The following is a 25,213-nucleotide window of genomic DNA, read 5'->3' on the forward strand; positions in this document are numbered from 1 at the left end:
CCCCCGAGGTGAAGCGCGGTAAACGGACACTCCCCCCCTCGGTGAGTCATCGCCGTCTTTCTCCGCGTTGGCTCTGCTGACGCCGCCGCACTAGGTGGCAGGCGAGAGGGCGGCCTCGAGGGTGAAGCCGAAAGGTTTCCGTACCGTTCAGCACCGTTTCCCTCTGGCCCGAGTCCTGTCGCTGCTGCCGGAGGCCAAGCAGTAAATCCCAGCGGTGAAAAGAAGAGAGATATGTGGCAACTTGGCTGAATCAAACTGGGCTGGCACCCCCCCACACACTTCTCGATTATGTGCTGCAGCCACCACCGCCACCCCACTTCCCACGCTTTAAAGTAACCGAATGTCTAAACTTTAAAATGAGTAGGGTTTTGGTAAGGAAACGCCCCCCGCTTCGCTGAAGAATTTGCACTCTGCATATGCCCAGAGCAGGGGGGCCAACTTGAATAAAATATAGAGGGCCCTGCCCCGCATAATTGAATCACAGGATGAGGCGCACACACAGTTTGAATGGCAATGCCCATCAACTTGGGGGGGGGGGCTGGTCCTCTCAAATATTATATTTGGGGGGCGAAGACCCCTCCGCCCCTTGGAGTTGGCTCTTTTTTTAGGATCATGTATTTCCTAAGCTGACCTGATTCTAATGATACCTTAGGAATCTTAAGAATTTCTCAGAGACAAATCTAGTCTAGCATCCTACTGCTTCCCACAGTAAGCAACCAGGCAACGGCTCTCTTCTATACTGTATGTCCTCAGCAGCTGGTATTCAGATACACTGCCTCTGAACACAGATATTCTAGTTAACTGTTGTGGCTAAAATCAGCTAGACTTGTACCCTGTGAATTTGCCTAATTCCCTTTACAACGCATCTGAGCCAGTGGCCATCATCTCACCTTGTGGCAGCAAATTGAAATAAACTTGTATTATATGAAGATGGGACTTCTTTCCTGACCACCAAATTCACTGGAATCACTGCACAGCTAAGGGTGTGTGTGTGCATGCGTGCGCACTAACTCCTGGTTTGAGGTGCATCAGTAAATACCCTTAGGATCATTGCTTGGACTGACCTAGCACAGTCATGGGACTCTTGGAACAAGTTGGCATCCTAAATGGTTTGTGGAGACAATTGGAATGAAGTGCAACTTGAGACCATCAATTCTGCAATATAATTTATTATTAGAAATAAAACATTAGAAAAAGTCACTGGGAAAAATGCTTATTACAAAGTTTTAATACATCTTATTACGGAATATAATGATCTTACCTACTTTAATGTATACGACAGTTCAAAGAATTTACAGTAAATATATTAACATATTTACAAAGGAATTATCAAAACCTGATAAGAAAAATTAAACGTTCATGACTGGAGTCAACTGAAGCAAGGAGCTTCGTGTCAGAGTCTTTCCATTATGTATAGTCTTCTCTATGCCTTCCAAGTTCATGAGAAAACTTCGTCTTTTCTTCAGTCCATCTAAGATGGCAGAATTCGCAGATGCCAGACTTTGTGTTCTAAAAATTATTATTTTGTAAAACAGAAGATTAAATAAGAAACCTATTTTTCCATATTCAAACATTCAGAGTGACTTATTTCTCCATAAATTACCAAAAGAAATATTGGGTGGCTAAACAAGTACAAAAAAGTCATCTTTATTTTGAATCAGCTCAAGAATATTATGGAAATTATACTATTTATTTCAATTGAAGGGTAAGGAATATGGAGTCATAATACGATGCAGCCAGCAAGTGTTCCTTATACATCATCCTTCACCAACCTGATGCCCTCCTGATGTTTTGGACTACAACTCCCATCAGCCACAGCCAAAAACATCTGGAGGGCACCAGGTTGGTGAAGGATAGTATACATTATTTAACTTGACAGTTTACCCAGACCCACTTACTGGGATATCTTTCCTGGCCTTTTCTTGCCTTCCTGCAATACCCGATTTCCGCTTTTCTTTAGCAGTGCTGTTCCTGAGCAACAGAAGCAAGTGTACAGTGACAGTACTGAGAAGAGGACTTCTTCCACCTGCTGTGCTGCAGTAAGAGTACTCTGTACTACCACCCACTATCTCTGCAGACACTTGGGCATGTCGTAAGGTCGCTTACATCAGGATTGACTGAATACAATCACCTACCTTTGCCATTCAGAATTTGGTAGTGGTATACATGATTTGACCATTCATACACACATGTGACAATTAGAGCATTGTATTTAAAAGGTTGTTTAAGTGGGCAAAGTTATTCATGAGGCATTCATGAGGACTCCTTGCATTCAAGGACAAGGAAAATGCCATGTTTCATTATAGGACTGTGCTTTCCCAGCCTTGCAAGGTCCTGAAAGGCCCATGTGAACAGAGTTGAGAGTTATCTATGCCAATAGGCAATCTGCATTTTTCCAGTGCAGAACTGAAGGCCCTGTTAAAAAACCCCTTAAAGTACGATTCACATATGTGTACAAGAAATACCATTAACATTCTTTGTGTTTAAGAAAGTCACTTTTAACAGTTGTTCTTACCTTGGAGAATCTATCCCGCTGTCTTCTGTTATGCTGTGGTTTCCCGTCCCTTCCAAGTGGTTTTGCTCATACTGGACACACTGATCTAGAACTGCAGCATCAGTTTTATCCAACAACTGTTGCTTTCTCGTATCATTTGTCTTAATTTCCCAGCCTTTTGGCGGCAGCATCAGGGATGCTAATTTTCCACCCACTTCATTTACTGACTTCTGCCAAACTCTGGTCTCTGCCTCATGCACATCATAGAAATCAAACAAACAGGGTTCAGCAGCATCAGGTGTCTGCCCACGTTCATAAACATCCTCTCGCTCTTCATTGCTTTTGTAGGCAAACTGAGATAGCTGGTGGCACACACAACTTCCTCCTTCTAGGCTCATCTTCTGATACTCTTTTAAGCTATCCTTAGATCTAGAAAAACCAAGGAATTCATTTTCTTCACACTCACAGGGACCAACGCCATCTGTATCAATTCTGTACCTTGAGAAATGAGAACTAACACGTCCATTTCCCAACACAGTTGAGCCCAGTTCTTGTTCTATGTTGTTCCATTTCCCTGGATCTGAAGAATTATATGGGAGTTGGCTGGATTGCGGCTTGGACAAATCCACATCATGTTGCTCTTCATCACCATGATATAGAGAACTACAAGTGTTACCATCATCCAATTCTTGATACGGAGTCGGTTTATCATAAGTGAATCTTTCATTTTGTGGGTTAACAGACTCAAGCCATTTGTTCATGTTAGTACACTCACTCTTTAAATTATCATTTTGTCTGTGAGCAACAATATTTTCAGATTGTTTAAATTGTTGAGCATCTGCCTCACTGGGAAGATGGGTATCAGTTAGTTGGAGTGCTGTTTGACCCAGCAAGGCAGTTTGATCACACTGGTGAGTTTGACTGGAGTTCTGAGGATGCATTTTCTCCACTACTGCTTCATCCACAAATGCAGCAGAAGTGTTAGACACTGCCTGCATCTCCATACTTTTTGGGGCTGCCCTTCTATGCAAATTACCTTTGCAAGCTGCACTTTCCTCCAGACAACTATATTTGACTTCTTTTTGTAAAACCTTGCATTGTAGGTAATTTAACTGTTTCATTTTGTCGTCTTCAGCATCACATTTGATGCTGACTGATTGCTTAGCTTTACAGTCCACAGTTCTTGAGGAATCCAGAGACCAGGACTGTGGGAAATTCTTCTCTGATCTTGGAGCTCCGAACTTTACATCATAGTTTTTCTGACTCCTATGTCCTTTTGCTGACCTATTCCCTTTACAAGAAATATCTTTAAATGGATTAGTAACTTCTTTTTTGTATATAAAGTGAGATTCAACATTGATTGCATCCTCACACAACTGCTGATTGCAAACTGTAGTTTCATTTGTAATACAAGATGATGGATGTTCAATACAGTTTTCCAGTTTGCTATTAGCTGGTATTTGGTCATCACTTTTAAACTCCCTTGGTGACTTATTAACGTGCTTTTCTTTGTTGGACTGCAGTTTCCTGCGATGCTTTGCAGCTTTATTTTGTTTCTTCTGAGTGAACCCTTTGGGAAGATGTTTGTGCTTCATTGTCAACACTTCTGTAGAGGTTCCTTTACTGATATATTTTTTCTGCTCCTCTATTTTTTGCATCAGTGCAGTGTGCTTGGTTAAGTTGTCCACAGTCAGCACAGGGTTAATGCGTTTGATAATTTCATGTTCAACATCACGTGGGATATTATCCAAATTATCTTCATCCCTGACTGGCCATTCTTCAGGAGGAAACTGGGCGGAAAATGAAGTGTGCACTTTTTTTGGTTTTTCTTTCTTGGAAGTGTTGCGCCAGAAAAGGCTAAGACCAAACTTCTTAATCTTCTCCTTCTCTTTCCCTGACTGCATATAGTGTGCAGCTCCACAAGAACGGTTCTCAACAAGTGTACTGGTGGCCTGATTCTGAACTGAAAATCTGGATTCACAAGACCCTTTTTGACTTTTCCCATTAGGCTGAGGGCTGATATGTTGCTCATTGACTGCAGTCTGCCCAGGGAAACAATGGCAGGATCTGCAATGGGATGCAATAGGGAAATTATTTTGTAGAAGTTCTGCAGCATCTTCCACGCTTACAAGGTATGTAACAGAAGGCTCTTGAGGGCAATTATCTTCCAAAAGGACCCTCTTGTTGTTTTTCATAGCATTATTACAGATAAAATATGTATTTGGGGTCACTATGAAATATCCTTCCCCAGTGTGATATATCTTCCGTTCTTTAATTAGCATCCCAAGTGTACTATATAGAATATCATGTGTGGGAGTTGCAATACCTAGAATAAAAGGGATGATATTATAGTATTAGTCATTTCTGTGGCATAGTCAATATGAAAAATAGTTTATAACTATTACCACATTTCTGGGTCAGAACAAATTTATGCCGTAAACCACTGTTGTAGCCTGCTCCTTGTGTGTGCTTTCTCAGAATAAATTACTGTTGTGTTTCATGGGAATTGTTCCTGAGTAAGTGCACATACAACTGCAGCCCCAATCTTTTTCCAAATGGAAAAGAGGGGGGGGGATTACTTACAGCGAACTGATTTCTGACTTTAATTGCTTACAGCTAACTGATTTCTGACTTTAACTTATTCATATGGATGCACCATAGATTTTTATATGGAACAATTGTCTTCCTTTAATGCTAAAGGCAATATGTCTTCTCCTGGTTGGACAAGAGGGGGCAGCAAATACACACTAAAGCGGTTGCTTCAAAACATGAACAATAAAATACACTTTTTAGGAGGAAAAAAGTGAGTGTTATGGTGCAAAAAATACGGTACTTATTTAGAATGCTTCCAAACTGAAGGTTTTTCAAATGCGTGACCTGCAGACAAAATCCATCATCAATGCTTACAGGCTCATTGGAGTCTCCAGGGTGGCTAGTGAAACCCCTACCACACAAATTACTGAGCCATTTTTAGGATTAAGAAGCAAACACACTTAGTAGGGCAAAGGGGGCTTACTCAGCCTTGACACCCTACAATACCCTTCAGATTAGTAGCAAATTTTGACTCAAGAGTATGGGCAGTACAACAAAGCAAAGCGAAGTGCAGAATTGGCAGTTTGCCAATATATTTGCAGCCAAGAAAAGTGCTTGGACCCAAAAGTGGAAGTGCAGTCAGGTTCTGATTTCTGCCACAGTCCAGGAGGGAAAGGCACATTCTGCACAGATGTAGCTAAAATCATTGTTTTAATATGAGCCACCTCTCACAACTTCATTTCCCTCAATTAGACTAAGCAAAAGGCAAGTTTACTGCTCCAGTTCAGCAAAGGGTGATTTGTAAAGGTGAAGCCTCATAACATCCATTTATTTGTAAATCAGCAAACTGCCTGCAGTTATGATGAGTGGGACATACATGGAAGGAAGACTGACACAGGAGTCTCTTGTGGGGAGGTCCTTGCATGCTCTCCATGCTGCAGACACAAAGTGTACAAGGGCAGGCCATTAAGTGCCGGTATTTACAGCTGTCTCCAGCATGCTACTTTTGCCACACAGAATGACTGCCATTCATTCTGATGAGGGGGAAGTAAAAAGAGGTGTATGGATCTGCTCCATCTCTAGTGGTTTCAGCCGCTGAGAATCAACCCATCTCATATCTGCACTGCTTCATCCTGGGTTCTGTTCTCACTCATGATAAAGCTGGGGTAGGGGAACAGAACCTGTGGCCCCCCAGAGGTTGTTAAACTACAGCTCTCATCTCTGACCATTGGCTGTGCTGACTGCAGCTGATAGGAGATGAAATCCAACAAAGTATGGAGGGATGCAGGCTTCTCATTCCTGTGCTCAAGTGTGAAGGAAAGTTGGATATTATATTATTAGGCACCTCGGTGCTGCCTAATGAGGGATCTTTTTAAAAAAAAAAATCACACACACTAAAGACTACTTATATGTTTTTGGATGCAAATATAATATACTGAAAATGGAAAGTGTTACTGTGACAAACACATGTATCATGTAGGTTTGCTCATCTGGTATATTCTTGGCCCACATTGTTTTCACACAACCATCTTTATGCTCCTGATATCTAATTCCCCCCAACCCCCATGGAATTTTGATGACTGCAAGCTGGCAGCCCAGATTTGTAATGCAGTGTGAGTTAGAACACTTAGATCCTGTGTTTTGTTTTTCATCTGCTGATTTACAAAGGGAATTCTAATTGCTTTCCTGGTCCCAGACAGCATGCATTCTTTCACTCTGCTAGCTGCAAACCCCCTTGAGTCCAATGTTTATGTGAAGTGTCAACAACCCATGATTTAACAGATTACCTGGGTAATGTTTCCCCAGCTGATCCAGTAAGGTTTCCTGTGTAACGGTAATTTGAGCTGCATTCATATCAGATATAGCACAACACAAGACTTCTGCCAAAGGAACAAACTGGGACTGTGAAATGGGATTCATGTGCACTGGCGATACATCACCTAAAAGGAATAGAGAGGGGTGGGGGGAAAAGAAATGAACTTCCTTTCTACTTTGGAATACAGTATTTCTCTCCCCCCCCAATTGCCCTTTCAAAATGTTGGCTTCTTTTAGCTTCAGCATGATGGATAAATGATCATAGTTCTAAAGAAATAAAAGCCATTTTAGCAATTATTAGCTCAAAAACAAACATCTTGAAGCATGTTAAGCAGATGCTGCAGGCAGATATGTGTCTTCGGATGCTTAGACCATCACTTAAGTTCTCTGGTTTCTCCCCAAATACATACCATATGAAGTGAAAACACTAAGTTTTCCTTGGAACTATGTGAAACACTCAGTCTGTTTAAACATTTTAGAAGGTGTTACAGGACTCTTCCCAAGACATTTATGCGATTCAATGAGTAATGCAATATAATTGAGGTTTAAATTAAATGTAGCCTACTCAAAACAGCTGTCTTGTGTTAACAGCTAGGGCAAGAAAAGGTCTCTTTAGGATTATTTTCTCTTTAAGTCAACAAAATAAACAACAGTCCCTTTTGAAGAAGTTGTTAAACACTTCTTGACCTCTGTTTTACAACTGGCAATGGTTCTGTTTAACAGAATGTGTTTAGAGAAGTTCCTAAGAATTTCCTCTATGACGTTGCTAAGCTACTACCAGCAGGTGTATAAATCAGTGTCAGCTTGCTTTGTGTGGAACGGGAATTCAAGAAAAAAATACTGTGAATAGTATAGCATTGGTGCTAGTTACTGTAAATGGAAAAGCTGGTTTCACATTTCTTGCAAAGCACACCTTAAAATGGCTATTTTCTATCTTTGACAGTATTACAAAGTTAGTTTTCCAGGAAAAGCCAAAGTTCCAAACAAGGTAGACCAGCATCAGCATGTGTGGTGGCATAATTTCTTCCCAATGACGCTTCTCTCGGGCTATTGTTAACACATTGCTCAAGCCCTCATATTTATCAGCTTGACAAACACAGCAGAACCCATCATGAAAGGGCATCTTGAAAGATCAAGATTATCCATCTGTTTATAAAGGTTAATCTACACAAATGAATTGTATAGGGGATAAACACACACATCACAACAGTTGGGGTCATTGTTCATATCCATAGCTATTTTGGATTGCAAACACTTTGAGCAGGATGCACCTAACAAGTCCCATCAGCAGAAACCCTGCATGAGGACTTCTGTTTGCACAAGTCTGTACCATCAGCTTTCAGAAGTACCATCTTTACTTAGAAAGTATTCCACTCACTGGTGTATCCACAAATCTAGTTTGGTGTCTGTACAAATGTGAACATAAAGTCATATCTCTGCTTCAACAATCCTATAAATATGTTGACCTGGCACCAGAAACCCATGCACCTAGTAATTCTTGGTTGGTTACCAACAGGAATATAGTGCTTACCATTCTGTGGTGGCAGAAATGCCTCCTGGCATGGCACTTCTCATAACAATATATTTAAAGTTTAACAAAATATTTGTTTTGGCCCAGAACAAAGGAACCTGGCACCCATCAGGTACAGCAAATGCAAGCCCCATTGATGCAAAAATACAGCTCAACCTCTACAGTGAGCAAAGTAACTTTTTAAAAAAAGAACCTCACAAACTCCAGCCTAGGCAACCTGCCAAAAATTCATGTATTATTGACCCTCAAATGATTTTACCAGTCTACTCAAACACAGATAATTGTTTACACATGCGAAATCTGAGAACGCATTTTCAGAGCATATACCGAAACTCAATGTGGGAAAGTCATCTGCAATACAAGAGTCAGATAACAAAACATAGGGAACAAAAAGTCTCCAGATACGCTTCACCAACATAAAAAGATGTTTTGTTCTGTCCTTGTAACTTGAGTGTTGCTGGATTAATGGTGCCTTCACTGGGCAGGTAGCACATTTCTGTCTTCCCTTCAACATTCCGATTCAGATGTAGAGTGAGTCGGCGCAAATCTGTTATGGTCAACAGATCTGCTGTACACTAGAGCTCAACTTTAAGGTTATTAAAGCTGAACATACTTGGTAGTTCACAATACTGATTATGCTTAGGAGCAAATTACAGTGTGCAGCCTAAATCAGTTTTCATCAGCAGCACAAAGATAAATAGGTCATTTTCATTCAGCTATCACAGGCTTCCTCAACTTCAGCCCTCCAGATGTTTTGAGACTACAATTCCGATCATCCCTGACCACTGGTCCTACTAGCTAGGGATCATGGGAGTTGTAGGCCAAAAACATCTGGAGGGCCAAAGTTGAGGAAGCCTGAGCTATCATGACTCCAACATCTCTTTCCTGGCCAGGAACTACCAGTCCAGACTCTATTAATGCATAAGTGAAGTTAGGATTTCTTGTCCCAGGTACATCACTTTTAATTGAGTCATATTTTCCATTTTAATACCCATTTACCCAATTTTAAGAGATTCTTTCGAGCACCTCCCTTATGCACTGAGTGGTAATGAGGACAAGCAACTTTTCTCAAAAAAGAAAAGGAAGCAAGCGGACACTACCAGAGAGCCACAGCTAGATTGTATGTGTGAGGAATAAATATAGCCCTAGCCATTAGAAATTAACGGCGAATTCTAACAAGTTTTGCAATGTAGTGGTGAGATTCCCAAGTCACATAACAGAACGGTTTGCTAATTATGTCATTTGGACCACTGCAAAACAATAAATGCTTAGAGAAATATAAGCTCCGGCCAGATGGTAACTGGAACCATCAGTGGCAACTTGACATTATAAGCTGAAAGGTGGAACACTCCCTGTTAAAAGGGCAGGATGATTTTAGTGAATGATCACTTTTAGTGTGCCGCTATTGATCTTAACTTTTGTACTTGCATGAACCATATTTGTGTTAATTTTACTGCTGCAAATCACTGACTTGGGTAGAAAGTGGCAAATAAAATAAATATATAATAAATATGTGGTGGTGGTGGGAGTGAAGTGGTAGATTGTCAACCAATTACAAAGCAAGACATGTTGCAAGGGGGTGTCTTTCTTTTTTTGGCCCAGATAATTCATATTTTGTAAAGCCGTCCACCCCAGTGAAAGCAGTGAGGGAGAACTGACTATGACAGCGTCAATGTGGTGTAGTTGATGAGCCCAGTCCTGAAGCCTCTTGGAGGAATGAAGAGACTCCTTTGATTCCAGCCCACAGAATGTCATTTCAGGCCCTCATGTTAGCTACTGCAGGCAATGCCAGAGGACCTTTTCGTGGGTGTAGTAGATGTCCCTTGCCCTCCTGGGCAAAGCTCCTTTCCACCAGCCGAGAGGCATTTCTGCCTTATCCTAACACTCTCCAGCAAGCTTTGAATCTTAGGGAAAGGATGGCTCTGTAAAGTGTAGCTTCCTCTTTCTTGTTTTTAAATTGGCTGTAGCATTTGTATAACTTTGTGAAATTGCGTTTTGTGCATTGTATCTTTTGAGGAGGTGGTGCTTCTATTTATTTATATCTGGACATCAGAATTAATAGTTTATTCCTTACAGGACCAGCTTCCTGGGGTGGGGGGTTACGACTGAAGATCAGGATGGAGCACAAACTTGACAGTGTCCTCCTTTCTACCAAAAATGCTCCATTCTACACAAGACCTCTGCCTGTTTGCCTCTAGTTCTTCCACTGCCTCAGTTCTTCTAACACAATGTTTTGCATTGCACTCAAATCCAAAGAAAGTCACACTATGAGGTCCCATTGAACTTAATGGGACATATAATAGCAGCAAGTAACAGGTCCTCCTGATTTCAATTGTATATTAAGCTTTCTTTGGATTTGGGCCACATTTAATTAGTATTTTAATAATGTAGCAAGTCTTCTTTTGAATTTGTAACTCAAAGAGCTTCACAAATGAGGAATCATATTAAATAGATGCTCCAAGTCTCCCAATTGGCTAGGAGTTTTAAATGAAGCTGTAAATTCTTCCAGGCCAGTTTAGGTCCTGGGCATTCCATTGGTGATCACTGTTAGGACTTTCCTGCAGCAACTTGCTGGACCGATTCACTGCAACCTTGCCCTCCTTCCTGCTCTGCCTGTCACTCATTCTACTGCTTAACTGCTGCCTTGGACTTCAACTTTGTAGAGTCCATTTGCTTAGGATAAATGGCAAACCCCAAAATTCCTGCTTATGAGCTTCCTTCCCACTACATTCTCTTCACTGCTGCAGTGTTTGGTTAGCTGCTACATAAGTTAGGTTTGACTTCAGTTTCATGTAAACCGCTTAGTTTTCATGATTATAAATCTTGTTAAATATTTTTTTTAAAAAAAAATTGGCACCAGATCATCCAAGTAAATTAAAATAACCAAAACCTTCTACTGTACCATGACATAACTGGATTCGATGACTTATAAAGCACCATGTATTAGATAAGGATGCTTTTGCAATCATTTCGGTTATTAAAGTTGTGGTAAAAGAAGTATGAGAATGAAGCTTAATCGATTACAGTGGTACCTCTGGATGCGAACGGGATCAATTCCAGAGCCCCGTTCGCATCCTGAAGCGAGCGTAGGACGTGACTGCGCATCTGCGCGTGCCGCGTTTCGCCGCTTCGGCGCATGACATCATTTTGAGCATTTGCGCATGCGTGAGTGGCAAAACCCGGAGTAACGTGCTTCGTTACTTCTGGGTCACCGCGGAGCACAACCCGAAAATATTTAAGCTGAAGCGTATTCATCCCGAGGTATGACTGTACTTGGGCATCTCTGCTCAGTTAAACAACTACCTTGACCACTGTTCAATTGCTTGCTTGAATGTATTTATGCTTAATTCCACATTTTTAGATTACATCAACATATGATGGCATGTCATCGTGTTGCAGATTGCAACACCACACTTAGTCCTTTATTAACTCATCTGCTAATTAAAAGGGAGAGAGAGAAAAGGTGCAATGAGAGTATTCACAGATCTGTCCGGCAGTGATAGGCGATTTATTAGGTGACTGGCTTTCTCTTGCCTCACCAGTCAAATGGATCAAATAAATCCTTATACTCCATTAACAGGAGTATAGGATTAACTCAGGATTTAAATAGGTGAATAATGACTGATGCCAATTCCATCTCAAAGTTAATTCCCAACCAACCAACCCCCATTTACTTTTTAAAGACCATGGCTTTCATCCCCACCCCACCCCCGGCCACCTCTCCCTGTGGCCAAAACTGGTTAGTTTTGTTTTATTTCAAACCAAGAAGCACAGATTTAAAACAAACTCCCTACTCTGTTAATTGTCACAGGATGTTGTTCTTGCCAACAGCATAAAGAGAAGGCTCAGATCAATTCAGGAGCTTAAACAGTATGTTACGATGTAGTATACCTCTTAAGTTCGAAATGGTGTGAACAAACAGGGTTGGTTGTTTTCATTTTGACCTGCTTGCGGGCCTTCCCTGGCTAGCCTTTTAATGAGGCAGAAGCAACCAGCATTAGCAAAAGTATTTGGAAGACTGTTTCAGCAACTATTTGATCCATTACAAGGATATTCTGTGGATTTCAGACGATGTTTTTCATAAGAGTATCATTAAAACGTACGAATGCATGAAATGATTATGAATGGTTTTCAAAACAAAAGAGGACTTCTTAAGTCCAGCATTAATGGGCCATGAGTTTTCAAACCTATGGCTCGTTTGCCAGGTGGGTTCAAAACACGGATGAAAGGCAGGCAGTCATGGAAGGAATCCAAGCAGCACAAAAACACACAACCGTCTGCTCATTTGCCATCCCTCATTAAGCTCATGCGGTATTGGTAGACGACATGTCCCACGGAACAAGTGGCTAGAACAAGTTTCATGAATATTTCGGCATTTAAGCAAAGCTCAGGTGTGCTGCTAAAAACACACACATTTCGCTTGCATTTTAACATCCCAATGTAATGCTCCTGACTGCACGTGCTGCCCAAATATTCAAAATGATGATATACATTTTGATTTCCCATTACCAAAGCTGTCGCTTTCCCTCATTATCAATTACTTCTTTCTTACCCCCCCCCCGTTACCCCCCTATTACTTGTTTTATGGTGTTTTTTTTAACTAATGCAGAAAATGCCATAAAATTTAAAAGGTGGCCACTGGCAAAATCTTATTTCAAACAGAAATTATGAAAGATGAATATTAAAAAACTGGCACTGAAATTGAATCAATCACTGCCAGTGCTACTTGGACCAGGGAGGGGGCCGTTTCTAAACCTGTTCCCAACTTTGAAACCAAACCAAGCCAGCATTACAGTTGTTTACTAACAACAAGCCTTTGTGGCATATAGCAGCAATTTCACTATTACGGTAAGCATAACATACCACAAACATCTATCATCAATAACCTAAACCCAGCACTAATTACAGGGTCACTAGTTGACATCCGTTAATTTTCTGCCTTTTAATTATTATCCTCTGCAGATAAAGGTTTAATTTCAAGACCAGACAATTAAAAGGTGGTTAATTCTTAACCAGGTGAAAATTTTCTCAGTTCCTTTAACAGAAGGGCAAAGAACTGGTTCATGAACATATAAATATTCCCCACAAATAGTGGCTAGGATCTAAAGTGTTATGGGATAAGGTATCTTCTGGCACCCCTGCCAACCTTGGTTCTCGTGCTCCCCCAAAACAAACTGAAAGTTGGGGGACCCTCAAAAGTTCAGTGCAACACAATGGGCTGCAGTCAAAAAGGGAAGCTGGATTTAAATGCAGAGAGGGCATTTAAATTATGTTTAGAGGACGCTCCCCCACTTACACAATTTTCACTTTTGCATGCAGGGGACCAGAACATAACCCCCACATAAGTGGGGGGATGCCTGTACTGCAGGAAACAGTGTGCTGCACAATCTTTCTCTCTTTTTTGGCTAATTAATTTCTTATTTTAATTTATATTCCCCTCCTCCAAGAAGCTAGAAATGGCACACACGGTTTCCTCCTCCCCATTACCATTTTATCCTCATAGCAGCCCTGTAAGAAAGGCTACCCTGAGAGGTGATGAATGGCCCATGGTCACCCAGTGAGCTTCATGGCCAAGTGGAGAGTTGCACTTGGGCCTCCCTAATTACTGATGTACTTTCACTCCAAGAAAACAAAGGAGACTGAGAGAGGCCATGCTATATAACTCACTGTTTTCCCCTCAACTCAAAAAAGGTTATCTGGTGCCACTAAGGTTGTATCAAAAGACGGCTAGCTTATGTAACCACTAAGCACATTACTGGCTGCTTTTCTGTGAGGACCCCTATTTCTGTCGTTCCATGTCAAATATTTTATGAGAGCTCCACCACACACACAGAGTATGCTTAGGCACATTGTTCTGTGGCTCTGCTGCAGCCCTCAGGAAATCAGTTTGGCACAAGTAAATTGTGATCTAGTCCTGGGCAAGGCAAAGGAACTGTTTGTGTGGTTAGCGATCATATGAACCAGTCCTAATTCTGAATAGGACTAAGAAAGCGTAGCAGAATAGGAAAATGAAGCACAAGCCATCTCACAGGACTGATATCTTTTAAATTACTGTGTCAGCAACTGAAAGGGGCCATTGATTTTTGAAGAAACCTAAAACCAAAGTACTCCAGAGGATATGCAGGAATACCTAGAACACGATACCAAGCAATAGCTAAAACGAGGAAGGAAGGATTATTTGGGCTCAGCAATCAAAATATGAGGCACAAAAGTCAGCGGCAAACGATTGTGTTCCTGAAGCTTGTATATAACATAGGCCTTGTTCTTGCCCTTAAGGATATATTTGGGGTGGGGGTGGTTAGTGAAAGGAAACACAGGTTTAAATTGAAACCATTTCACTCAAAGCCCAGCAAACATATGGAAAACGTTATAAGGTAAAAGCCACAAGGGCAAGTCACAGGAACGTGTTCAACAGGCAACTGGATGTTTTTATGGAATGAGGCAGGAATGAAAGACATCACAGGGAGCGGGGAAACACAAAGGAACAGATGTAAGAGGAGGAGATGGCTTACTGGGCCAAAGGAGTCTGTCCTGTGTAGCTTGGTATGCAGCTCTAATGTTAGTCCTGAGCTTTGAAAGCACAATATTTTCAACTGTTGTAAAATTAAAAGTGTGGGGAAAGCACCTTGGCTTGGCTTGCCTGGACAGCGGTGGAATGTCCTGCACAAATCCTATTCTTGTAGACAGGAATGCCACAAGAGCATCGTAATGAGGCTTGCACAGGAGAACTTCTCTGTGGATATCACCATGGCCCACAAAACATAAAAAACAAAGCAGTATTAGAAATAAGCCAGGCACCAGGCACGTTTTGCTACTGGTGTGGGTCCAATTGCAACCATGTGGAGATCTCTGGATACCAGGTTGACATCTCCATCTGGCTGGCCCCTCCAGCTTTCTTAAGCAGGTTAGCAGAAGAGCTTATTTATTGCATTTATATCCCACTTTTTCTCCAAAGAGTACATGGCTCACCCCCACTTCTCAGTTAATCCCTACAACGACCCTGTGAGGTATCTTAATAGGCTGTGATTGGCCCAAGGTCACTCAGAGAGCTTAATGACTGAGTGGGGATTTGAACCCTGATCTCCCAGGTCCTAGTCCGGCACTCTAACCACTACACCACGCTTGCTTCCTAGAGTACTTCTGCTATGGGGCAGCTATATAAATTACGCAGTAAATAAACATGGGGAAAGCAACATGTCACTTAGAGAAGGATCTGAAATATTTTCCTTGAAGCTTGAATTTGTTTTATTCTGTATTGTTTTATTTGATGTTTTAATGTGCTGTAAACCGCTTTGAGATTTTGTCTTTAAATTACAAAGTGATATAGAAATTTATTATTATCATTGTTAATAGAAGCAGCAGCAGCAGCAGCAGCAGCATTATTGGGGGAATGGTGCCTAAACAATAACCCAGGTTTAAGATGCCATTTGGCAATTAGCTTATCTATCTGAGTTTCTAACACTGAAACAAAGGTATTGCCAGCAGGGCTCTGCAATTTTGAGGTCCTTGTGGTTTCTTTTTCCTTAACTTTCTGGAAGCTATGCACTCTGCCTTTCTAGTGCAGAACTTCATATCTTCCTATTTTAAAAGGGATGGAGAAGTAGAAATATTATCCTTCTGTGCAAAGCTACACTCCCAGTACATTACGCAGGTGCTGGCTATCGTGCCACTGGCACTGGACCAAGATGGGGCTATGAAGAATAAAACAGGGAGGGGAGCACACTATCGTCTGGAAGGGCCCTGAAAGGACTCTCACTGGATAAACAGCTCTCAGCTTTCACTTCTGTAGAAAGTTATTGTTCCAATTTTTCCTGTGCGAGTGTTAATAATTACCACTTTATAAGCTGAGGTAGTTTGTTGTAATATGTATACACCTCAGATCCACAGGCTCAAACAAGCCTGTAAATTGACATAAAACTAGGATATTGCTTAATGATTAACTGCTGTGCATAACACATCTGTTACCTTTTTCTAAGACCACTCTACGGACTCTACGGACTGCCACATTACCATGTCAAAAGTGATCCAAGATAATCAGTAATCCAAACTCCAAAGCACCCTCCTCTGTGCTTTGTTAAGGGAAGCCTCAGTATAGTAATGTAATCTAGGGGTCGGCAAGGCTTACTGGGCACGGGCCGGATCACTCCCGCGGAGATCCTCCATGGACTGGACCGGTGCGGTGTAACGCCAGAAATCGCATCTGCGCATGTCCACGGCGCCAGAAATCGCTTCTATGCATGCCCAGATGCCAAAAATCTGGAGCCGTGGAAGAGAGTCCCCACATTGCGCTGGTTTAGCGAAGCGCACGGGGACTTGCTGAGCAGGCGGCTCAGTTTGGGGGTTGCTCGTGAGCCGGTTAAACAGCCTCCATGGGCCACTTCCGGCCCATGGGCCTTAGGTTGCCTACCCCTGCTATAATCCAACTGTAATTTGTTATGGACATGCATGTATGAAAATATTCATGTTGCAATAAAAGAAAAGGTAAAGGGACCCCTGACCATTAGGTCCAGTTGTGACCGACTCTGGGGTTGCGGCGCTCATCTCACTTTATTGGCCGAGGGAGCCGGCGTACAGCTTCTGGGTCATGTGGCCAGCATGACTAAGCCGCTTCTGGCGAACCAGAGCAGCGCACGGAAACGCTGTTTACCTTACCACTGGAGGGGTACCTATTTATCTACTTGCACTTTGGCATGCTTTCGAACTGCTAGGTTGGCAGGAGCAGGGACCAAGCAATGGGAGCTGACCCCGTCGCGGGGATTCGAACCGCTGACCTGATTGGCAAGTCCTAGGCTCTGTGGTTTAACCCACAGCGCCACCTGCGTCCCTTGCAATAAAATACCTATCGACTAATGAAAACACCACAAAGGGTAAAAGGGTAGCTGTTTCTTGCATGTAACAGATAAAGAAAAAGAGAAAATATTCTAGCAGGCAATATTCACACAGGCAAGAAGATAGGTAAATCTTTCTCAAGTGACATGGAGAAGAAATCAGTGTAACTCTTAAGGAGATTATTCATTTAAAAATGAAGCCTTGTAGTGGAAAAGTATTGGTGCCTCTGTTGCAGGGGCGCCGACTTATAAAAAATATTGGGGGGGCCCATACCGGGGTCCTGCCGCTGGTTCGCTCGGGTAGCCGGGAGAACGCAGTTCGAGGTGGCGGTGTTGGGGAGAGACCCTCGCTCAGGGCGCCACTAGACTTGGCGGCCGGCGGACTATCTGGGGGGTTTTGGAGCGTATTTCGGCGGAGTGATTGGGGAGGAGGGGGCTTGTTGCCGGATTCTTCAGCTGAGCCGGAGATCCGCTGCTGGGGGTCCCTGGGCCGAGTTGTGAGCATGGCCTGCTGAAGGGAGATCCAGCCGATTGCGCGACGGGGACGGCCGGGGCTCTCCGGCTAGGGCGCGCGGCTGGCTGGCTGGCGAGGGAGCAGGTGGGGAGGAGGCGGGGGTCCTCACTCTCTTAGGAAACGCACCCGCGCGCCCGATTGCCACGAAGTCCGAAGGGTGCGTGTGTGGAATTAAAAAGCAAAAACGAGATACGGGCAGGGCAGGCAAAGAGTTTTCCGCAAGAGGATGGAGGGCAGGTTGAAGAGAAAATCACTCAGGATGAGACAGTCAAATCAGCCATGATAAAATGGGCTCAGGATATTGGGTATAACATCATGTTTGAGGACTGGGAAAGGTTATGGACCACCGGAATGAAATTCACGGCATGTAATGCCTTGAAGGAAAATATTATGAAAATGATTTATAGGTGGTACATGACCCCAGTCAAGCTTGCAAAAATATATCACCTGTCTGATAATAAATGTTGGAAATGTAAGGAGGCTGAAGGGACATTCTTTCACCTCTGGTGGACTTTTCCAAAAGTGAAGGCCTTCTGGGAAATGATCTATAATGAGTTAAAAAAGGTATTTAAGTATACCTTTCCCAAGAAACCAGAGGCCTTCCTCTTGGGCATTGTTGGCCAGAAAGTGTTAAAGAAGGATAGAACTTTCTTTATGTATGCAACTACAGCAGCAAGAATACTTATCACAAAATATTGGAAGACACAAGATTTGCCCACACTGGAAGAGTGGCAGACGCAATTGATGGACTACATGGAACTGGCTGAAATGACTGGCAGAATCCGAGATTTGGGAGAAGAAACAACGGAAGAGGACTGGAAAAAATTTAAGGACTATTTACAAAAACAATATAAGTTGTATGAATGTTAAAAATTTACACGATTCGGAAACTATAGCTTCAGCAATTAGATTTGGGAAACAGGAAATTATATTTTAAGTAAGAAAAGGTCAAAATCTAAGGTAATACTATGTTTAATTTAAGATATAAGTAACTGATGAAAAGTATGTTAAATTTAGAGGTATAGTATTTGAAAAGTACAAAATAAGGTACGAAACAAGGTAATAATTTGCTGATATCTTTATTATAAAGAATGCAGGGTAAGGGAGATGCGAGGAAGTCCAGTTAGTTATATAAAAAATGTGTTGAATGGTTGGTTTTCTTTTCTCCTTTTTCTTTTTTTCTTTTTCTTGTTCTTTTACTTTTTTCTTCAGTGTATGTTTCTAACTTTGTATTTGAAAACTTAATAAAATATTTATATATATAAAAAAGAGAGAAAATCCTTTCGCTTTTCTGGGGCTCAGGGAAGTCTCAGAGCCGGAGGTTGGGGAAGGGACCCCCTTTGCTCTGCCCTCTTCTCCCGTCTTAGATTCGCATGGGGGTCCCCGCCCGAGCTTGCCTGGCCACCGGGCCACACAAGGGCCGCGCTCTACGCGGCACACCTTGCTAGCCGTGCAGCTGTCCTCCGCGGCTGCGGAGCGGCCCTGCGCCGGTGCCCAGCCCCTCTGGGCGCCCGCTGCGCTGCCAATGACAAGCGGGCGACGTCGCGGGCGGGGAAGGCGTCGCTTTCTTTCCCGATCCTGCATCCTCCCAGTCTTCCAGCCCTTTTTTGGGTTGGAAGCTCGTCTCGTTCGCCCTTCTCCTTTCTTCACCCTGCGCGCAATTTTCCTCCCTCGTCTCCCTCCCCATTTCTCCTTCCTTCCTTCCTTCCTTCCTGACTGACTGGCTCTGGCTCTGACTCGGGCTCTGGCTCTGGCTTTGGCTCGGGCTCGGGCAGCCACAGCGTCGGCGGTGTTGGCGATCGGCGGCGCGGGGGGATGGCCCTCCCGGGGGAGCCGGCGCTGCTCAATGGGGTTGCCAAGGAGACAGGCCGGCCGCACTCCTCCCCCGGCCCGGCGCCCCCCGCCGCGCCGGTGCCCGTTATCGAGCTGGTGCGCGCCGGGCGCCCTATAAAAGCCGCGGACGCGCCCACCGCCGCCCGAGATTATTGGGGGGGCTGAGCCCCCCCAAACGAATTTTTGAGGGGGCTCGGGCCCCCTCAAGCCCCATGGAGTCGGCGCCTATGCTCTGTTGTGCTTTAAGTTGTCTCACCTCATCATTCTATATATAGGGGTTCACTGCCCACTGACCTTGCCACCTTCTAGTCTGACTCCAGAACTGGCCATTCTTACATACTTGTTGCATAGAATGATAAATGTGAAGCACTTAATAGTTGGCATTTTTCTTAAGAATGTTCGTGATGTTATTACAATATTAGGAAACTCCTACAGATATGATTAGCCAGAGATTCTACCAATATCAACCTCAACCTTATTAAGATGGTAATCAGAGGCTGAAGCAAGGAAGTAAGGAGAATAACTCCCAAATAATCAAGGCACTTTTGCCTTATCCTGTTTCATCTGGACATAAGAAGTCACACAAGAGCATCATCAGTACAGTTCTTGAAACTCATTCATTCTACATTAACAAACTAAGATAAACAGAGTTGTAGAATTAAGCAAGAAACCTGGAAATACTAACTTTCAGCTACTTTAATTGGGAAAGTTTTTTTTAAAACAAAGGATGCTGTGCAATCGTCTTCTCAATGGATTTTCAGCACTTGAATATGAGACCACTTGCAAGAAATTCCTGAACAGCTAACACTGAAGGAATTGTATTACTTGGCGGTTAACTTCAGCAGGACTCTGTATGGGCACCAGAGTCTCCCATATGGATCCAATTGCAGGATCAAGGAGATAGCTGTTAAGTGAAAACTTACAACAATGTTTATAGAATTCTGCATTTGTAACCATTTCCTTTATATGTTGGCTTTACTTAATATGGCACCAAGAGTAACACACCAGAGGGTATGGCAGAATATTGCTACATTTATGGGAGCAGTAATGTTTTCTCTACAATACTGGGTTTACTATGCACACAGGTGTCACCAAACTCATACAAGCTCCCCATTTTGCAGGGCCAAGGGAGATTAATATTCACCAAAGTGAAACCACACAAATATAAATATTTAATTGTCTAGGTTTATGTAGGAAGTCTTTAAAAAATTCTTTTACTGAGGCGAGGCAAAAGATTGCTAACATCTCAGTGGTTAAAACAAGAATATTTTCATCCTGCTTGAATGCCTTTTTTTCCTTTTCTTTAAAGAAGTTAGCTGTTTATCAAGAGGGCACATGAGTGCCCCCGGAGGAGCATATTTCTCTCTGAAATAAAAGACCCTTCCTCTTTTTCAATTAAAAAGCAGTATGCTCTCCCTAGCTCCACAGAGACAGCAAGAAAGGAACAGATTAACCTTCGGAGCACCTACATTGTGTGACAAATCCTTGTTTACCCTTCTCCCCACCCTCCATCTCCCTGCACACAATAGCATGACCGCAAGGTTCTTTCTGTGAGCTAAGGAACCCATTAGGTATAAAGCAATGAAGAGATTACAGTCAAAATGGCATCCCCAGCTGACAGGAAACATTGGAGGATTTTTGTTTGGTTTGGGTTTTTTTTAGCTTCAGATCACTTAAGCCAGTGTTTCCCAACCACTGTTCCGTGGCACACTAGTGTGCCGTGAGATGTTGCCTGGTGTGCCGCGAGATGTTGCCTGGAGGGAGGCGGGCGAGTCGGGCGGCGAGAGGCGGGGCGGCGAGGAGAGGCCGCCCAGCGCGGGGCTCTCGCCGTCTGCCTGCCTGGCTGCCTGCGAGCTCGGCGGGCAGCGCCTCCGTCCGCAGCGCCCGCCTCGCTGCTCTCATTCCCTGCCCCTGCCAAAGCTCACCCAGCCAAGCCGCGCTCTCCTTCCTGCCTCGCTTTGCTGCCTCCTCCCCCCCACCCCCAAAGCTTGGAGGTTCCCCGGCAAGGGGGAGGGAAAAAAATTGAAACTTACACTTTCGTGCGTCCCTCCCAGCGTGACGCTGCGCGCTGACGTCACGGGGCTGTAATGGTGGTGTGCCTTGAGATTTTTTTCATCAAACAAGTGTGCCTTTGCCCAAAAAAGGTTGGGAAACACTGACTTAAGCCTAAAAAGAAATGCCTAGTCCAGGTGCTCCTTTCCACTGGTTTCTTTATTTAATAAAACCTTGGTCCTCTAATGGATAACAGCTTACCGTATTTTTCGCTCTATAACACGCAGATTTTTTCTCCTAAAAAGGAAGGGGAAATGTCTGTGCGTGTTATGGAGCGAATGTGTGGTCCCTGGAGCCGAAAAATAAAGCAAAAATCAAACCGCGCTTCAGGGAGAAGGGAGCTCCGTGAGACAGGAAGTTGCTGCTTTCCTGCATTCTGCCTCAGGGTCTTACTGCCCACCCTGCTCTGTTTCGTTGCTGTGTTTGCTCAAACGGAACAAAGAGCAGGGAAAGCCCCTCCCCTCCAGGCAAGAAGAGAGGAAAGCAGAGCGTCCGAACAAAGAGCAGGGAAAGCCCCTCCCCTCCAGGCAAGTAGAGAGGAAAGCAGAGCGTCGCTCTATCCTGTCCCTGCTCCGGAGGGAACAATGTATGTGAAGGGAAGAGAGATTACAGGTTCGGCTTAAAATTCTGATTTAACTTCCTGCTTTTTGTTTTTGGGGACACACAGCATTCAAATATGCTTTCTTCCATTTAAAAGGATGAAATCCTTAAACAGTGGCTGGCTTGGGTGGGTGGGTGGGGGAAAACTTTTGCCTTCCTTTCCTCACGTTATAGCCCTCTCCTGCATTCTTAGCCTTCTGTGTTTTTCCTTCCCTCCCCACTTAAAATGTGGTTACAAAGCATGGATCCACATGGATCCTCAGGATCTTTGCATTGGGTCACCCCAAATTCACCATCAGAGCACACAGCACGTCCATGGCTACAGCCTGCCCCCCCAAAATCACACACCCATTGTTGCCTGGGGCTGCAATGGTGCAAAAACGTGGTTACAAAGCATGGATCCACATGGATCCTCAGGATCTTTGCATTGGGTCAGCCAAAATTCACCATCAGAGCACATAGCATGTCCATGGCTACAGCCTGCCCCCCCCAAAAAAAATCACGCACCCACTGTTGCCTGGGGCTGCAATGGTGCAAAAACGTGGTTACAAAGCATGGATCCACAGGGATTCTCAGGATTTTTGCATTGGGTCACCCCAAATTCACCATCAGATCACATGTCTGTGGCCACAGCATGAAGCACAAAAATGATACGTCCACTGTTTGATTCAGAATATTTTTTCCCTTGTTTTCCTCCTCTAAAAACGATGTGCGTGTTATGGTCAGGTGCGTGTTATAGAGCGAAAAATACGGTACTTCTTGCCCTATGTTTCTTTGCCAGAGTTACTGTAGTCAAGGGCTTCTCACCACACAGAAGGACAGGAGTTTGGAATTATGGAACGAAGGGGCTGAAAGAGAGAGAAAGGAAGCAATATTTTCTGAATGCATGCAGACCCCAGATGTATGCTTGGAGGCTGTTTAAAAAGAATTTAGATAGTGAACCGTTAACATGCAGTGCCTCATTAGGGCCATTCAGTCTACACTACCACAAACATACACAAGAGAGCGAGTTTTTAGTACCAGAGAAAGTATTACACACCACAGTGCATCACATAGGGATAGTCCCCATGTAGAGCAAATTCTACCTGGTAGCTGTATCAGGTTCATCAGTTCCAGCCAGCGTCCTTTGATGTTGCATTCCCAAATGTTATATAAGGTCTGTGTTCACTCTTCACACATTAACTGTTCATTACACATGCAGAAGGCACTACCAGGCTTTTTAAAACAACCCCTAATACTTATCACTCATTTTTATATCGTATCCAACACTGTGCATGGGGTCCCACTCTTTTCTCTGCATGCACACCCTCAGAATCTGCTCCAGAGGGTCCTCTAGGGAGAGGAACATTCCATCACAGAAGTGGAAGCCTTCTGCACAAGCAAAACAGCAGTGAGGTATACGACCCCACGTGTAGCTGGAACATAAGTAGTCTCTCAACCAAGCCCTGGGCAGATCCAAACTCCTTAGCTTGGGTATGTTGGTCTAGCATCAGAAACCCTAAGGCGAGAAAACTGGCTGTACATGAGTCTGGAACTGGAGAAAAACACTCAGCATGTGCTCAAAACGCACTTCCTTACTATCACACGTGCTTTAGGGCTCAGAGCATCCTTAAACAAACAAAAAACCTGAAGGGCCCAGAATCAGCTTAAAGCAAAACCTGGCAAATAAAGAGTCCAGGTTTTGGTTGAATCCGGCAGAGAAAGGAACGGAGCCAGGATCGGACCCACAAGGTAAAGGGAGGAACCAAGAGAGAATCTGACGGAGCTTGGCACGCGCGCTGGCTTCTTTTCGGAGCCCCAGCTGCGCAGGTGATCTGGTGAAGCTGCGCCCCTGGCTTGGCCAGCCGGCTTGCTTTGCGCGCTCGCTCGCTCGCTTACCCACAGCCCTGATGAGGAAGCCCTTGGGCGGGCGCAGCGCCCTACGAAGCCAGGCGTCGCGGAGGAGCTGCAGCGGGGCGGCGGGGCCCTGCAGCAAGAGCACGCCGCCCCGCAGCCAGCCCTGCAGCCACACCCGCGACACGGCGCGCGCCAGCCCGCCGTTCCAGTAGCAGGCGGCGTTGGCGCGCCGGAACGCCTGGAAGACGGCCGCGCCGCTCGCCTCGTCGCCGCAGCTCTCCGCCTCGGGCTCGCCCGGGGCAGCCGCTGCTGCCGCTGCTTCTCCCTCCTCCTCGTGCTGCTGGTGCTGCTGCAGGCGGCGCAACACCAGGGCCAGAGAGCTCGGCGCCAGCTGCACGGCGCGCCGAGGCGGCCGCGACATCCTGGAGGTGCCTCAGGCTCTGCCCGTTATTCCCGCCGCTACTGCGGTCGCTACCAAGGGAACCGAGCCCTTCTTGGCAGGGGGCGGGGAAAGAGCAGGCCTGTCTCCACACGGTGGGCAGGGCCTGCCGGAGAGCCGCTGCTGCGGCCCGACCCCCCTGCCCGCCTCTGGAAATGGCAGGTCCTGCTCCCTTTCAGTCAGGCTCCGACCCTATGAGCGCGCGCGCGCCTGCCTGGGAACAAGCGCCGCCGAAGCCGCAGCGGGAACTTGGCTCGTTAAGTTGCGCTGAACATCCTCGTAGGGCCGTAGGCAAATGAGGTCGCGCGCACGTTTTCTTCCCAGACTGCCAAAGGGCAGGTCCTCACCAAAACCATTCAGGACCTTGCGCACCAGTATATGTATCCTGCTTTTTTTTTATTGGCAGCACCATCAGCCAATTTTTAGCTGTTTAAAGACCAAAGGGTCCTTGTCACAATACTTTGACACATCAGACATGCATAAAACAACGCAAGTGATGCAAAATGGGCTAATGCTGGGAACAGAGATGTTTATGTACCTTCGCCATGACGAGATAATTGCATGTTCTTAGCTCCTTTTTTATTTCTGTGTGATTTTTGGAATTGGGAATTGTTTTTCAAGTGTTCGGCTGATTTGCAGAATATTTCAGCATTCTGAGCTGAACTTCAATTTAGTTGTTTGGGTTCTGTGAGCATCCTTCCACCATGTTGGTTTTTTAATGTATATATTTTTTTAGTTG

The 25,213-nt window shown here is 44.4% G+C and overlaps 1 protein-coding gene across 2 annotated transcripts; it reads right to left on the reverse strand.

Annotated features, from left to right (window-relative positions):
* Window positions 1-62: 62 nt before the first annotated feature.
* On the reverse strand, window positions 63-24,802 carry STOX1 (storkhead box 1). Of its 2 annotated transcripts, XM_081189521.1 has the most exons (5): window positions 24,078-24,175; window positions 22,956-23,047; window positions 6,814-6,966; window positions 2,516-4,820; window positions 63-1,509 (listed from the first exon to the last, which is right to left on the reverse strand). In XM_081189521.1, exons 3-5 carry the CDS (start codon window positions 6,944-6,946, stop codon window positions 1,350-1,352), a joined length of 2,598 nt encoding a protein of 865 aa, XP_081045647.1. In that variant the 5' UTR covers window positions 6,947-6,966; window positions 22,956-23,047; window positions 24,078-24,175; the 3' UTR covers window positions 63-1,349. The 2 variants fall into 2 exon arrangements, with proteins under 2 accessions (XP_081045647.1, XP_081045646.1); XM_081189520.1 differs by lacking the exon at window positions 22,956-23,047 and having other exon boundaries at window positions 24,078-24,802.
* Between the last annotated feature and the right edge of the window lie 411 nt (window positions 24,803-25,213).

Source organism: Podarcis bocagei (assembly GCF_964188305.1).
Source record: "Podarcis bocagei genome assembly, chromosome: 4".
In the NCBI taxonomy this organism is placed as follows: Eukaryota; Metazoa; Chordata; class Lepidosauria; order Squamata; family Lacertidae; genus Podarcis; species Podarcis bocagei.